Genomic DNA, 17,731 nt, shown 5'->3' with positions numbered 1-17,731 from the left:
AATCTTTTTGATATTATCCAAAGTAGGATCGACTGGGTATTTTGCAAGCCCTGCGCAAGTATGGCTATTAGTCAGTACTACCTTTAGTCTAAACTCAACACTGGCTGATATGTTGTTCAGCTTGAGAGATCTTCTGTTACTAAAATTTATTTTAAAACACTTTGCATATTTTGGAAATAAAACATAGTAGCTTAGTTTTCCGCTTTGTCCCCAAGCTCTCTGAGTTTCATCCTGAGATACCTTATGAGGAAAGGTTGAAAAGGCTGAACCTGTATTCATTGGGGTGGAAGAATGAAAGGTGACCTTTGCTGGATGAGGATATAAGGGTCTGAAAAAGTTATTGCTGAGGAATACTTTAAATATCACACACAATGATATCATATGGTGGGAGAACAGCTTAGGTTTTAAGGGAGTAAGATCTACCATCTAGGTCTTCCTCACAATCTTTATAATAATATCCATGTAACATGTACTTAATTGCTACCATGCAACAGACTACATCTTGATTAAGACTAGAGCCTCTTCTCACCAGGATACCAAGTGATTCTCCTCGCAGCCTGGACCAAGTTGTAGGTCCCCATCAGAAAAGTGGATGATGGTAGCGAATCTACCTCATAGCTCCCACAATGTGATGAGCAGTGGAGAGGATTCATCTTACAACATGATAGCAAGTGGTACAGACTCCATTTAACTGCTTCCTACAATGCTGATAGTATTGGAGATCTGAAGATCTCTTCAGACACAGCTTTAAAAAATCTTCCCATGCAGTCAGCAGCTGTAAGATCAGAACATTCACAGCCTGTAACAAGATTTAACAGGACAGAATGCACAGTCAGTGCCCAAAAAGAATTTCAGATATAAGAGAGCCACAACAGCCAGACTGAATGAGGAATTCAATGACACTGGAGCTCTCGTCACACCAAGGCAGTTACGTCAAGTGCCAGTGACTGTAGGAATGATACCACATTAAGGTTCACATGGAGAGCAAACATCAGTGGCTCTGTGAGTAAAGTTAAAATCCCTGGTGGATAAGGGTAAAACTTTAAGACAATGACACAGTTTACAGGCTGGGAAAACAAAAAATAAGCAGGGTACACATGTAGATCAGATAGAGCATGACCATTGTAGTGAATGTTCACCATGAAGCACAATTGCATTAAAGAAAATCAGAAGCTATAGAGGCACTTTAAAACAACGTTACAAATACAGGCATGTTGCAAAGTTCCGATTAAAATGATAAAGGTGAAATCTGTAAAGCTAAGCAGAGGACATCTGATGGAAGAAGAAAATTAAGAGACAATTAAGGCCACAAAAAGACAGGAGATCTGTTACTTAAACCAAGTGGAACTCAACAGGAAAGATCCATGAAAGCAACAGGCATTATTATTTAGAGCTGCAGACAGCAGAAATCATATAGAAAAAGCTATTAAAGGACAGGAATTCATCCTATAGAGCTGCAGAGAGTGATATTCATTTGAATAAAGCCCTTAAGAGAATGAGTATTTTATTAAACCCACAGGCAGTGGAATTCATTCAGTAAAACTGCCAAGGAAAGTGAGGAATTAATCTAAAGAAACTGTGAAAAAGGTGGGCATAACCCATTTTACTCATGAAAAGATGAAAATAATCAATTTTATTTGCAAAATTCAGGAATCTGTTGTGTTGTCCATAAAAATATCAGAAGTTCCTCTGAGAGCATTAACCACCATCAGCATTGCTGTACTGCAAAGTAAAAAAAAACCTTTGAAGCAAGTAAAAAGTAGATTCACCTGAGGAATCCATGACAACAGAAATAATATTGTCAGGAAGATTTAATTTCAGAAATGGACCAAATAGAACACAGAATTGGATATCTTGGAAAAAAAAATTCTTAAGATGCAAGATTTGTTCCACCTTAGATTCTAAATCAGAAGCTGAACAAGTAAATACATTTTTGTATACGTTTAGGAATATAGCTAAATGATGTAGCTCACCAATGTATAAAGGAAACTGCATCTTCTTTCAATGAATTCCGAAAGCATTTGACAACTACTTTAACCTTAGAATAAATAAAATTCTTGAAAGAACAAGATTTAACAGAATTCAGCAAATAGGAATCCATAAATCATTTAATTAATTATCTCTACAGGTTAATAGAAAAATGTGACCATGGAGATTTAAAGCTAGAGTTCATAAGAGACAGATTATTGAAATTGCTGATGGGCATTTGAAAGTAAAGAAAACCATTCAGATGAAGGAAGATTCAGGAGTCCGGACCCAACACAAATAAAACCTAAAATAAAGAGATGAATCATCTCACAGGAGATCAGCAGAGCCTATTCAGTTCTTAAAATACAATGCTCCTCAAGACACATAAGAGAAACCAGTACACCAAATAAGACAGAGACCAGATATTAACAATCATTGACAGTGCTATGAATCAAAGAAACCTTATAGACATTAGCAGTAAAAAGTGAGGTCTGCAGATGCTGGAGATCAGAGCTGAAAATGTGTTGCTGGTTAAAGCACAGCAGGTCAGGCAGCATCCAAGGAACAGGAAATTTGACATTTTGGGCCAAAGCCCTTCCTCAGGATGAAGGGCTCTGGCCCGAAATGTCGAATTTCCTGTTCCTTAGATGCTGCCTGACCTGCTGTGCTTTAACCAGCAACCCATTTTCAGACATTAGCAGTGCCCTGCTAATTTAGAAAAAAATACAGTTCATCTGTGAAACAATGGGTCACTTTTAGAAAATGTGCCAAAAGAGAATGTAGTTATAGAGCAACAAGAGGTCCATGTGAAAGAGCAGCTTGCAGTATAAGAAAAGCCAAAGATATTTCAAAGGGAACTAGATTGTGCAGACGAAACATTTTTAACCAGAGTACATTTATGTCACTAATTTCAGTTCACTAATTTTCAGATCAATACAAGGACAAATGTCAGCATGTTGTTACCATGGTTAAAAAAAAACAGTTTACGGTATTCAGGAATGCAACTTCATGATATTAGCAGTAAATAGACATTAGCAGTAAAAAGTGAGGTCTGCAGATGCTGGAGATCAGAGCTGAAAATGTGTTGCTGGTTAAAGCACAGCAGGTCAGGCAGCATCCAAGGAACAGGAAATTTGACATTTTGGGCCAAAGCCCTTCCTCAGGATGAAGGGCTCTGGCCCGAAATGTCGAATTTCCTGTTCCTTGGATGCTGCCTGACCTGCTGTGCTTTAACCAGCAACCCATTTTCAGACATTAGCAGTGCCCTGCTAATTTAGAAAAAAATACAGTTCATCTGTGAAACAATGGGTCACTTTTAGAAAATGTGCCAAAAGAGAATGTAGTTATAGAGCAACAAGAGGTCCATGTGAAAGAGCAGCTTGCAGTATAAGAAAAGCCAAAGATATTTCAAAGGGAACTAGATTGTGCAGACGAAACATTTTTAACCAGAGTACATTTATGTCACTAATTTCAGTTCACTAATTTTCAGATCAATACAAGGACAAATGTCAGCATGTTGTTACCATGGTTAAAAAAAAACAGTTTACGGTATTCAGGAATGCAACTTCATGATCCAGGAACAACAGCATTTAAGGGTATAGAGGGAGCAACTTTACAGCACAAAGGGTGTCAGATAGTAGAGAACATACATTTACTACACAATCAAGAATTCTCATTCTTGAGCATGAATGCATATTTTGGCAGAAGGAATCAAGCTAGTTAAATTTGAGAAATCACTATCAAGGAATAGCTAATCATGAGTCATGTGGGCGGCACGGTGGCACAGTGGTTAGCACTGCTGCCTCACAGCGCCAGAGACCCGGGTTCAATTCCTGCCTCAGGCAACTGACTGTGTGGAGTTTGCATGTTCTCCCCGTGTCTGCGTGGGTTTCCTCCGGGTGCTCCAGTTTCCTCCCACAGTCCAAAGATGTGCAGGTCAGGTGAATTGGCCATGCTAAGTTGCCCATAGTGTTAGGTAAGGGGCAAATGTAGGGGCATGGGTGGGTTGCACTTCGGTGGGTCGGTGTGGACTTGTTGGGCCGAAGGGCCTGTTCCACACTGTAAGTAATCTAATCTAATCTAATCTAAACCGATCATGAGGATCAATACTGAAGAAATTTAAAATTGTAAGAATCAGCAAGATTTCCAATAAACACAATCAGACAACCAATGAGCAGCATACCCACTTACACGTTAACTGAAGAAACCTGAACCGATGAAATTCAAAGCACAACACCTTCATAAACATATGCTTAAGTGACTTGGAAGATAAATAGAACATAGAACATTATAGTGTAGTACAGGCCCTTTGGCTCTCTGTTGCACCAACCTGTGAAACCAATCCGAAGCTCATCTAACCTACAGTATTCCATTATCATCCATATGTTTATCCAATGATTTATAATCCATATGTTTATCCAATGAAGGATAAATAAAACATTTCATTTCTTTCTCAGAAAGAGGCTTCAGTATCAATGAAGAGACTGTGCCAAACAGGAAACAACCATCAAATAGTATGACTAATAATTTCACCAATGCTGAGGGAAAATGAAAGTGTCCAAGCTAAGAAAGCTTTCAGCACAGATTTACTGACATATCGAAAATAAGAAGCTGCTCACACAGGTTGAAGATGTAATGCATACAACTTCATAGAAGCCACTATTGAGATTGGAAGACCAATTTCCACAAATTCTGGACATAGTTAAGATGATTTCCTGGGTAACAGACCAATGATAGTGTCATAAAGGTAAAAGTGCCTGGTACAAACACGTCGGATTCTGCAGCCGAACGAATGCTTCTTTCAACTGGACAGACAAATATTCTTTCAGTTTAAAGGGACCTACAGACCTCACACTGTCAAAAATAGAAGCATAGTCAATAGGCTTCAACCCAGAGATCTCCAATTTTCCATTAGACCATGAAGACCATTAAAAAAAAAAGTAGATAATTTGCCATCTTGAGCGTGCTCCTCTATTCAACAGGATCATGGCTGATCTGACATTCATGCATTTTCATGTATTTTGCCCGTAACCCTTGATTTCTCGACTGATCAAGAATATGTTTTAAATATACATAAGGACTGTACTCCAACTGGTATCTGTAGCAAGGAGTTCCAAAAACTCTTAACTCTCTGAGAGAAGAAAGTCCTCCTCATCTCAGTCTTAAATTAAAATTCCTTTATGCTGAGAATATGTCTGTAGTCCTAGACCCTCTCCAAGGAGAAACATCTATTGAGTCAAACTCCTCAAGAATCCCTATATATTTCAATTAGATCATCTCTCATTCTTCTAAACTCTAATGAGTAGTCCCAACCTCTTGAACTTTTGCTCATAAGACAATCCCTCCATACCAGGGATTATCTTAGTGAACCTTCCCTGAACTGCCTTTAATGAAATGATATATTTTCTTAAATAAGGGGATCAAAACTGCCCACAGTATTCCAGATCTGGTCATCAGCACCTTATACAGTTATGTTAAGACATCCCTACTCATACTCCAATCCCCTTGAAATAAGAGTCAACATTCCATTAATCTTCTTGATGCAGCTATACCTGCATGTTAGTTTTCTGTGTTGTGTGCACAAGTACCCCCCAGGTCTTTTTGTGTTACAGCTTTCTGTAGTTTTTCTCCATTTAAATAATATTGTGTCACTGAGTCATAGAGATGTACAACACAGAAACAGACACTTTGGACCAACTTGCCGATGCCAACCAGAGATCCAAAATTAATCTAGTCCCATTTGCCAGCACTTAGTCCATCTACCTCTAAACCCTTCTGATTCATATACCCATCCAGATGCCTTTTAAATGTTGTAATGTACCAGTCTCCATCACTTTCTCTGTCAGCACACATTTCATACATGCACCTCACCCATTGTGTGAAAAAGTTGCCCTTTAGATCCCTTTTAAATTTTACCTTAAACCTATGCCCTTTAGTTCTGGGCTCACCCACCCCAGAGAAAAGACCTTGTCTATTTACCCTATGCAAGCCACTCGTGATTTTATAAACCTCGACAAGGTCACCCCTCAGCCTCCAACATTCCGGGGAAAACAGCACCAGGCGATTCAGCCTCTTCCTATAACTCAAACCCTCCAACCCAGGCAGCATTATTGTAAATCCTTTATGGAACCTTTCACATTTCATAATATCCTTCCTTCAGGAGGGAGAGCACAATTACACACAATATTCCAAAAGTGGCCTAACCAATGTCTTATACAGCAGCAACATGATCTCCCAAATCCTACACTCAATGCTCTGACCAATAGAACAAAGCATACCAAACGCCTTCTTCACTATCTGTGACTTCATTTTCAAGGAGCAATGAACCTGCACTCCAAATGCTCTTTGTTCAGCAACACTCCCTAGGACATTACCATTAAGTGTATAAGTCCTGCCCTGATTTGCCTTTCCAAAATGAAACACCTTACATTTATCTAAATTAAACTCCATCTGCCACTCCCCAGCCCAATGGCCCATCTGATCAAGATCCTGTTGTACTCTGAGGTAACCTTCTTCGCTGTTCACTATACCTCTAATTTTGGTGTCATCTGCAAACTTACTAGCTACTCCTCCTATGCTCACATTCAAATAATTTATATAAGTGATGAAAAGTAGTGGACCCAGCACCGATCCTTGTGGCACACCACTGGTCACAGACCTCCAGTCTAAAAAGAAACCCTCCACTACGACCTTCTGTCTTCTACCTTTGAGCCAGCTCTGTATCAAATGGCAAGTTCTCCTTGCATTCACTGCGATCTAACCTTGCTGACCAATCTTATCAAAGACCTTATTTCATATAAACAATGTTGACAGCTCTGCCCTCATCAATCCTCTTTGTTAATTCTTCAAAAGTTCAATTATGTTGATGAGCCATGTTGACTATCCCTAATCAGTCCTTGCCTTTCCAAATACATATAAATCCTGTCTGTCAGGATTCTCTCCAACAACTTGCCCACCACTGATGTCAAGCTCACTGGTCTATAGTTCCCTGGCTTTTTCTTACCACCTTCCTTAAATATTAGCACCACATTAGCCGACTTCCAATCTTCCGATACCTCACCTGTGGCTATCAATGATACAAATATCTCAGCAAAGGGCACAGCAATCACTTCCCTAGCTTCCCACAGAATTCTAGGGTACATCTGATCAGGTCCTGGAGCTTTATCCATCTTTATGCATTTTAAGAAATTCAGCACCTCCCCGTCTGTAATATGGGCATTTCTCTATTCCCCACATTCCATATCTTCCATGTCCTTCTCCACAGTAAATATTGATGCAAAATAATCGTTTAGCTTCTCCCCTGTCTCCTGCAGTTCCATACATAGGCTACCTTGTTGATCTTTGAGGGTTCCTGTTCCATTGCTAGTTACCCTTTTGTCCTTAATGTGTTTATAAAACTTTATTGGATCCTCCTTAACCCCTATTTGCCAAAATTATTTCCTGTCCCCTTTTTTGCCCTCCTAATTTCCCTCTTAAGCATACTCCTACTGCCTTGATACTCTTCTAAGGATTCCCTCGATTTCTGCTGTCTATACCTGACATTGTTTTTTTTAACCAAAGCCTTAATTTCTGTAGCCATCCAGCATTCCCTATACCTCCCAGCCTTTCCTTTCACCTTAACAGGAATATACTGTCTTTGGACTCTTGTTATCTCATTTTTGAAGGCTTCCCATTTTCCAGCTATCCCTTTACCTGTGAAGATCTGCTCCCAATCAACTTTTGAAACTTTGAATCATAAAATCCTCACAGAATGGAAACAGGATATTTTGGCCCAACAAGTCCACACCAACCCTCCGAAGAGTAATCCACCCAGACCCCATGCCCTACTCTATTACTCTCATTTACCCCTGACTAATGTACATAACCTACACATCTCTGAACACTGTGGGCAATTTTGCATGGCAATTCACCTAACCTGCACGTCCTTGGACTGTGGGAGGAAACCGCAGTACTCAGACGAAACATACAGATATGGGGAAAGTATGCAAACTCCACACAGACAGCTGCCTGAGGCTGGAATTGAACCCAGGTCCCTGGTGCTGTGAAGCAGCAGTGCTAACCACTAAGCCACTGTTCTTGCCTTATACCATCAAAATTGGCCTTCCTCCAATTTAGAATTTTAACTTTTAGATCCTGTCTATCCTTTTCCATCACTATTTTAAAACTAATAGAATTATGATCGCTGGCCCCAAAGTGCTCCCCTACTGACACCTCAGTCACTTGCCCTGCCTTATTTCCCAAGAATAGGTCAAGTTTTGCATCTTCTTTAGTCAGTACATCCACTTATTGAATCTGAAAATTTTCTTGTGCACATTTAACAAACTCCTCTCCATCCAAGTCCTTAACACTAAGTCAGTCCCAATCTATGCTTGGAAAGCCAAAATCCCCTACCATTGCCAATCTATTATTCTTACAGATAACTGACATCTCCCCTCCAAATTGGTTTCTCAATTTTTCATTGACTATTGGGGGGTCTATAGTACAATCCCAATAAGATGATCATCCCTTTCTTATTTCTCAATTCCCCCCAAATAATTTCCCTGGATCTATTCCCAGGAATATCCTCCCTAAAGTATAGCCATAATGTTATCCCTTACCAAAAATGCAACTCCCCCATCTCTGTTGCCCCTCTTTCTAGTTTTTCTATAGCATTTGTATCCTGGAACATTAAGCTGCCAGTCCTATCCATCCCTGAGCCAAGACTCTGTAATTGCTAAGATATCCCAGTCCCATGTTTCTAACCATGCCCTGAGTTCATCTGCCTTCCATGTTAGGCCTCTTGCATTGAAATAAATGCAGTTCAACTTTATTAGTCCCACCTTATTCTCTGCTTTGTTTCTGCCTGCCCTGACTGTTTGACTTGCTCATTGTGCCAACTGTACCAGTCTCAGACTGGTCTCTTTCCTCACCATCTCCCTGGGTCCCATCCCACCTTACTCGTTTAAATCCTCCCGAGCAGCTCTCGCAAATCTCCCTGCCATATATTAGTCACCTTCCAATTCAGATGTAGTTGTCCTTATTATACAGGTCACTTCTACCCCTGAAGTGATTCCAAGGATCCAAAAATGTGAACCCTTCTCCCCTGCACCAGCCCCTCACTCATGCATCCTTCTGCTCTATCCTTCTATTCTTACCCTCACTAGCTGTCCTTTTGTTCTACACTTCAAAATGAACAACTTCGCATTTTCTCACATTATACTTAACTTGCCTACTTTTTATCCACTTACTTAACCTATCAATATCTTTCAGGAAACTGCATCTTTCTTACAACTTGCCTTTCCATTTGTGTTGCTATTCCATAGAAAATGTGTTCTGGGAATATCGTAAAAGCTTCAGGCTGCCTGAATTTGTGAAGTCAAAGATGGATACTAGCAAAAATAATGATGTACACAGAATGTATAAAAATTAACAACAGAAAAACAAGCTTGTGGGAAATGGGAGGGGTGGGGGAATTGAGATTTCATGCCAAGCCCATGAAAACATTTAAGTTTCTGAGGTGACTTGACAGGGTAGACTGTCAACAGATGCTTCCCCTAATGGGAGAATCTGGAACTAGGGGACACTGTTCAAAAACAAAGACTGTCTCTTTGTATTTGGAGATGAGAAGAGTTTTTTTTTCTCTGAAGGCCATCAGTCCATGGAATTCTCTTCCCCTGAGAATATTAGAAATGGAGTCGTTGAATGTTTCTAAAGCAGAGGTAGATAGATTCTTGATCAACAAGGGAATTAAAAGGTACGAGGGGTAGCAAGAAAGCAGAGTTTGGGCCACAATCAGATCAGGCAAAGATTTGATGAGTGCATAGCCTATATCAGCTCCTTATTTGTGTTTGTATGTAATAGAAATGCATCTCTTTCTTGAGGGCAAAGTTATTTAAATTCTACCTCCCCAAGACAATATGAAATTCCTTTTGCTCATTTCTTTGTTCTACTGAAAGGTTTTATGATCTCTCAACTGTTCATTTATACCCAGACTTTCCAATGGACAACAACTCACCACGAGAATCTCTTGAACATTTAGTGCAACTCTTCCTTACCATAACAAAGTTTGAGAGGGTAATTTAATGAAGTATGACACTTCCACTCTAGTCCTACAAATGCACTTTGACTCAGAGTAATACATGAAGATTAAACACAATGGAAAATTCATGAACTAGTCAGATGCATCAGATGGAAAAAGTTCAACAGATCCATTAAGCCTCTTCTTGACGGTTGTGATGCCTTGTGCATCAGGTCATGTGATTCTTCTACCTCAATGTCAGGTATTTGTGACACATACCCACTTGCTGTCTGGTCTTATTAACAGAGAAAGAACTGGTGTCAGAGTATGCGTGCATGGATGGATCTACAGTGTATAAACATCTGTTCTTACTTTTTGACTGATCAGTCTGACTTCCTGTTGCTATATTTTGTTTCACATTTCTTATGTAAGCTCCTTTTCCCATTTAGCAATTCCAGTTCTGCACATAAATTGGCTTTAGCTTCCATAATACAGTATATCATTATTCAGACTGCAAAATTTCATCTCCGGTTCCTGCACATCACTCAAAATGTTTTCAAATGTAATCTGCCCATAAAGGTTTAAACAAATTCAGCAATGTCCATACTCATATTAACTAAATTACCTTTATCAATTTGTTTACATTTGCATTTCTTCATGCTTAAATAATATCTGCCACTTTTGATGTGTTTATTCATTTGACAGTGGAGAAAAGAGTTGCAAACAGAAATGAAAAAGAAAGAAAAAGAACGGGAGCTGTACCTCCACGAGAAACAGAAAATAGAGGCAGAAGATTTTAGTGAGATGATAAAGAGGAAAGAGGAAAAACTTAACAAAAAGTCAATCCTATCTGAAATTCCATCTTAATGGAAAATTTCAAGGATAACGGCGAGTATCCAAATTATTTATTGCTCCATCAGAGAAACAACATCTCCTGGCGAGGGAGAAGTGTCTTCTATGGAAATACTGTTTTACCTTCCCGATTTTCTCTGTGGTATTGTCAGAATTTGTTAAAAGACAACAGTGGAAGTACAACTTCTAATTCTTTTAACAGCTATTATTAATGAATACATTTTATGTCCTAATAAAAGACATACTGCTTTACAGTAATCTAAGATCTTTATTAAAGGTTATTCTTGAGTGTTTCTATGTCTGTTCTAGACAGCTGTACTCGTGCTAAAAAGATAGATCATCAAGTTATCATTATTCCATTTGCCATTATTTCCAATTTGCTGGCTTATTTATTTTAACACAAGCTGTAAGTTTGCCATTGTAAACACGTTTTTTTAAGGTCTTAAATCAGTGTTGCATACTGATTTGCATTATTATATTGCTCCTCTATGTTTCTCCTGTGGTCATTAAAAAAATAGTTTGTTCATTGCTACGAAGATGTCTTGCAAAATTCATGTCAAAAATTCATGACTCATGTCTTCGTTATTTCTATTCCAGCTGTTCTTGGCCAGATTTCTATTTTATATCCTTCATAAATTTGAACTTATCCAAATCTCTGTTGTTTCTTTCCTAACTCACATCAAGTCCCATTCACTAATTACCCCAGTCCTCATTCACCCACATCAGCTCCTGGTTGAGGAATACCACAATTTTTAAAATTCTTATTTTGTTTTCAAATCCCTTCATAGCCTTGTTGTTTCTATCTCTATGATTGCCTCTGGCAACATAAGCCTCTGAAACATTTACACTTTTCCAATTCTGGCCTCTTGAGCACCATTATTTTAATGACTCCAACATTGGTGGCCAGGTTTTCAGCTGCCAAAACCCTAAGCACTGGAATTCTATCTCCAGAATCTCTTCATTTCTCTGCCTCTCTTTATTTTTCTTCCTAAAACATATCTCTTTGACCAAGCTTTTGTTCATCTGACTGAATATCTCCTTATAAATCTCAATCTCTCAAATTTTGCTTGCTAATGCATCCTATTTTGAAGCTGTTTTTTAAATGCAAGTTGTTGTTGCTATCGTGGAAATGTGCATGCACCTTATAAACTCTGTTTTTAATCCTTATGTGATCACATAGTGCTTGACTACACATGCTGGGTGTTTCAAATTGACATCAGGTCTTTGCACAACTCTTATCTTTGATGTTTTTATGTTTTTCACCACATTTAGCAGTCTGTGACAATTCTTATTCTTGTGAGACAGAACCAGAAAGTAAAAGTCATCCAGACACACCCAGTTTGCAATTTAGTGAGACTATTAATCAGCCTGGAATAGCGCAAATACATTATCAGAGATGTTAAACTTTGCTTCTACATTTGTCAAAAGTTCAAGATTGTGAAAGGCAATCTTTGGACTGACGTCAAGACAATTGTTTTCATGCAAATAACAATTGAATTTAGGGATATTAGCAGTTGCAATACTAACAGCTGGTTTAATTCTTCAGTTGTGGACTTTGTTTTCATAGAATGCTTAAAGTTTGGAAGTAGGCCATTGGGCCCATCAGGTCCTCACCAATCTTTCAAAAAACATCAACCTAGACCTACCCTATCGTTATATTTCCTCTGGCAAATCCACCTAACCTGCACATCTTTGGAAGGAAACTGGAGCACCTGAAGGAATCCACACAGAAACAGGAAGAACGTGCAAACTACACACAGACAGCCACCTGAGGGTGGAATCGAACCTGGGTTCCTGACACTGTGAGGCAGCAGTGCTTACCACTGAGCCAACCTAATTCATCTGCATTTATCTTTTCATTTTCAACAAGAATGTACAACTATATAGAAACTCTAATATGCAAAACTATTACAGAGATGTAACCATTAAAAACTAGATACTGAAATACAAGAGATACTAGGAGCTGTGACCAAGATCTCGCACAAAGAAGTCAATTTTAAGTTGGGTCTTAAAGGGAGAGAGAGCAATAAAAATGTTGAGAAATTTAGGGATGGAATTTCAGAGTTTGGAATCAAGACAGGCTGAAAGCATGATGATGAGGGCAGAGTTAAGGGGATTAAGAAAAATGGAGAGTTCTGGAGTTGGAGGAGGGGAATAGTTCAGGTTGCATGTCATGCAAGACAGGGTTAAAGAGGCCTTGAGGATAACAGAACAAAGAAATCTAAACAGAGGGAGGAGAATTCTATATTTCTGGCATGAAAGGGACCGAGTGCCAATGCAAAGTTCTCAAAGATTTGGAGGGTGAAAAAACACTTATGGAGACATGACAGAGTGACGGGATCATTCAAGGAGGAAACAGAAAGGGTTTGGAACAAATATTTTTCTACAGGAAATAGCGTGTTTTCTTAAAAAAAATTCTCATGCATTTTGTTACTTTAAACACCAGTGTATACAGATGTCAGATCAATACAGAATCCAAATCTAATCATCTCATGGTACATACATACAGACATAAGAAATACAAGCAAAATTGACCATTCAGCCTCTCAAATCTGCTGTACCATTCAATGAGATCCTGGCTGATCTGATTATTTCACATTCTCACCTACCCTGATAACTCTTAACCCCTTGTCTGTCAAGAATCTACCCCCCTCTGTCTAAAAGAAAATTCAAAGAAGCTGCTTCCACCTCCATTTTTGAAAAAGAGTTCCAAATGCTCATGACCTTCTGTGTTTCTCCTTGAGTGGAGTTTTCCACTCCTTTGAGCTGTGTGGGCGAAAGCAACAATTTCCAACATTCTACACAAATAATTGGTTCACCTGTCTGACATGGACATTGAAGTTGATAGACTTCTTGTGGGCAAGCTGTAGAGGTGAAGACAGCATTGAAGGAGAGTGTGATTACAATGTCATCAGCAAGAAAAGCAACTTACAAAGGGAGGAGCAGCAGGTGAAGATCTTCAATGAAAGTGCAGGATAATGACTAGATCCTATGTGTACTAACCTCACTGTCATTTACCTCAGCTCTGTGCAAGTACAAATGAAGGATTTGCCTGCTCATCATTATCAAACTGTGTCATCCACAGGAATAGGACTTGCCCTCAAATAGACTGGTTAGCTGTCCAATCCCGGTGCCCAAAAAGGCACCCAAAGGGAACCTGAGGGGTAACTATTTTACAGAGAGGATGGTACAATATGGATTGAGCTGCCAGCAGAAGTGGTTGATGTGGGCATATTAACAACATTTAAAAGACATTTGGACAAATGCATGGATAGGAAAGGTTTAGAGGGATCTGAGCCAAGTGAAGGGAAATGGAGTTAGCGCTGATGGACATTTTGGTCAGCATGGTTGAGTTTAGGCCAAAGGGTCTGTCTCTGTGCTCTATGACTCTATAAGGATACAGCTGCCTGGAATTTTTATGGCTCATTTCAAGGAACACACAGGGGCCTGTGTAACATCTCTCAATTCTCAATTTGCAAATGCCATTTTATCCAGTTACAATGGACTCTCAGGGAGTTAATGGCCTTGTGGTATTCTCACAGGATGATTAATCCAGAGATCCAAGAATGTTCTGTTGACCATCTTGCCATGGCAGATAGTGGAATTTGAATTCAATAAAAAGAAACCTGGAATTTAGAGTTTCATAATGATATGAATCCATTGTTGATCATTGGGAAAAACTGATCTGATTCACTATTGTTTCTTAGGGAAGGAAACTGCAATCCTTACCTAGACTGGCCTACATGTGATTCCAGTCCCACATCAGTACGAGTGACTCTTAACTGCTCTGTAGCTAGTTAGGGATGGGCAATAAATGCTGGCCTAGCCAGTGATGCTCTCATCCCATGAATGAATAAAGAAAAGAAAAAAAATCCTCTCACAACGAGGACAGTCAAGCAGGCTGGAAACTGAGATCATCCTCCGTCAATAACTTTGCCCTGGTGCAGGCTAACAAGCTTTTTTGGACTCTCTGAGTTTTCTCTCCTTTTTAATCTCTTTGTGATTCTTGTCTATGTTTTATATATTGTCTAATCTTCTGACAACTATCTTTAGTAATTAAATGCTTTTTCTTTAATTCTGTTTAGTTATCCATAGGTGGTGGATATTCCCCATGGAAATTCTCTTTCCTGTTATATATCTATTCTCTGTGATCTGAAAACTCCTTGTAACTGTTTGCAACTGTTTTGCTGTTGAGCCATTCCTTTGTCTAAATTAGGTAGGGCACATTCATTATGAGATCATTGATCATTCATATCTTGTTAAAGAACATCAGCTCCCTGGACAGTTGTTCTAAAAAAACTATCTCAAAACCATTCAAGAAACTCCTTATCTGGGCTACTTATGCCCATCTGTTGTTCAATCCACCATAAATATTCAAATACCATGCAGCGCAATGTCAAACTGTATTTGAGAAGGGTAGAGGAATTTGAAATGCTTTTTGATAGATCCTTGAAGGTAGCAGGACAGATAAATAAGGTGGTCAATAAGACATACAGAATATTTTACATATTAGCTGAGTTCTAGAAAGTAAGAACAAGAAAGTTATCCTTAAATAGTACAAAATACAAGTCAGAATACACCTGGAGTTGTACATATAGATTTCAGTTTTCACATTACCGTAAGGATGTGATTGCTCTAGAAAGTACACATTCCTGATGAAGGGCTTTTGCCTGAAACATCGAATTTCCTATTCCTTGGATGCTGCCTGACCTGCTGCGCTTTAACCAGCAACACATTTTCAGCTCTGATCTCCAGCATCTGCAGACCTCACCTTTTACTAGAAAGTACACAGTAAATTTATTAGGATGTTGCCAGGAATAGAGAATTTTAGGTGGGAATATTGAATAGGCTGGGTTATTATTTTTGAATAGAGGAAACTGAGGGTAGATTTCATTGAGGTGTATAATATAATGCAGGGCCAATTTGCCATTAACAGAATAGATTAACAGTAATGGGTAAATGAGATTGGATGTGAGAAAGGATGTGGGTAGTAGAGTTTGAGATTAGCTTGAGTTTATGGAGGGTGAATAATAGAGCTAAACCAATAAAACACCGTAACAATTGAATCTGGAGGTAACAGAGGGGTAGCTTAGCGTTAACAATAGACTGGATTAGGTTAAGGTGTAGGCTAGACAACATCTGTCAAGAGAGAAACAAAGTTAACATTTCAGGTTGATGATTTTTAATGACAACTAAGAAAAGTTGGAGATGTGACAAATTTTAGCAAACACATAGGTAGAGATAGGGGAGCAAGGAGCAAAAGCAAAGGTCTGTGAGGTGTGGAAAACATAAAAATACAATAATAACAGAGATGATAGTACAAAGCAATTGAAAAGAATGAAGGTGGGACAAGTAGAGAAGCAATGTGTCCAGAATGGGTATAAATCAGAAACAGATGCTGTCCAAGTATAAAATCAAAAAACAAAATAAATTCAAAGGTTATTATCTGAAATTGTTAAATTTAATGTAGAGCCTGGAAGACTCTACAATGCCAAATTGAAAGAGGAGATACTGTGCTTCAAATATCTGTGAGTTTTAGTATAGAAGCTCAAGGAATGAGAGATCAGAGTGGGAGTGAAATAGAGAATTGAAATGGCAGAATTGAGGGTGATCCATAGCCCTGGGCTGTATCTGCCTTTCCTTTGACACATTCCTTCGATTTTATTGTTCCTCAGATGCTGCCTGAACTGCTGTGCTCTTCCAGCACCACTCATCCAAAACATTCCTTCCTGAGTTATAGAAGCCTTTCATACCCATTTATGATCATTTTTCTTGGTCCTCTAGACTCATATTTATTATTCTATAATTCACATTATAATCTCATTTTGTCATGATTTCAAAGTATTGTAAAACCCCTCTGTTTATAAGTCATCTCCTTATTAGCATTAACCCAATTTTAAAGCCTTTTCCATTATTGCCATTTATCAGCTTGACATTAAGGGGAAAGGGTAAACAAGTTAAAGCAGCACCGATGACAATGGCACAAGGAAAGAATTGTAAAATATTTTTAAAATTATTTTATTTCCCTGTCATGTATGAATATTTCTGGGTATTGCACTTGTCAATCTATTTGACTTAATATGATATTCCATTAAATACTGTACACAACTAGAATATTTTATCACCAATGAAAAACAACATTTTTTGTCTTTCCTTGGACTTCCTGGTGCCTTTGCGATGGTGGTAAGGACAATTTTCAGCAAACATAATTCTTCCCCAATAAGATTGCCAAGTTCGGTTTTCTGAACCTTGACAGTGATCATACTAATTAACCAATATATTGAGAAAGTACACAAGCTCCTGAAGCAAAGTTAGAAAAATGCTGTTTAAGAAGGTAATTTTTGGAAATCCAAGATGGCAGCGACCCAGCAAGTCTGAGTCTATAGTGCTCCTCCCAAGACTTGGGCAAAGTGGGCCTTCACCAAATCATTTAAAATAGTTTTTATTTAATATAATTATTTGCTCTGTACTAAATTTAAACAGTCTAGTCTCCTGCAAAAATGACTAAAGGGAAAGGTGCCTGCAGTTCTCAGCAGGCAGTAACCCCTCCCCCCCAGCTGCAGCAGAGGCGTCAGCAGCCACTTATGGTGGCGAGCCTCATGGAAGTAATTTCCAAACTTGACGCGAAGATCGATGCCTTCATCGAAGAGTCCCGGAGCAGATTGAATTTACACCCGGTCACATTACAAAAGCACTACCGAAACATCGAAGAAATCGAGCGCCAAGTCGGAGGGGCGGAGCTAAAGGCCGCGACCTCCGAGATTATAGCAGAATCGGCCGTGGGTTGGGTCCGGACTCTCAAACAGCGAGTCTGGACCTTAGAAAATCACATTGATGACCTCGAGAATCGAGGTCGTCGAAAAAAGTATTCGTTTGCTGAGCCTTCCCGAATGGGAAGAGGAAGGCCAGCTTACA

At 39.0% G+C, this 17,731-nt stretch overlaps 1 protein-coding gene across 2 annotated transcripts in view; it reads left to right on the top strand.

Moving 5' to 3' along the window:
* tmem232 (transmembrane protein 232) overlaps positions 1 to 11,082 on the top strand; it is a 134,044-nt gene extending 122,962 nt beyond the window's left edge. For both annotated transcript variants that reach the window (XM_060844391.1, XM_060844383.1), the window contains exon 14: positions 10,670 to 11,082. In XM_060844391.1, coding sequence (XP_060700374.1) covers positions 10,670 to 10,831 — 162 coding nt within the window. In that variant the 3' untranslated portion in view covers positions 10,832 to 11,082. The remainder of the gene's footprint in view (positions 1 to 10,669) is intronic.
* The last annotated feature ends 6,649 nt before the right edge of the window (positions 11,083 to 17,731 follow it).

This window comes from Hemiscyllium ocellatum, chromosome 2 (genome assembly GCF_020745735.1).
Source record: "Hemiscyllium ocellatum isolate sHemOce1 chromosome 2, sHemOce1.pat.X.cur, whole genome shotgun sequence".
Taxonomy (NCBI): Eukaryota; Metazoa; Chordata; class Chondrichthyes; order Orectolobiformes; family Hemiscylliidae; genus Hemiscyllium; species Hemiscyllium ocellatum.
The sequence above is the reverse complement of the archived record's forward strand: the minus strand, read 5'-3'. Positions and strand labels throughout refer to the sequence as shown.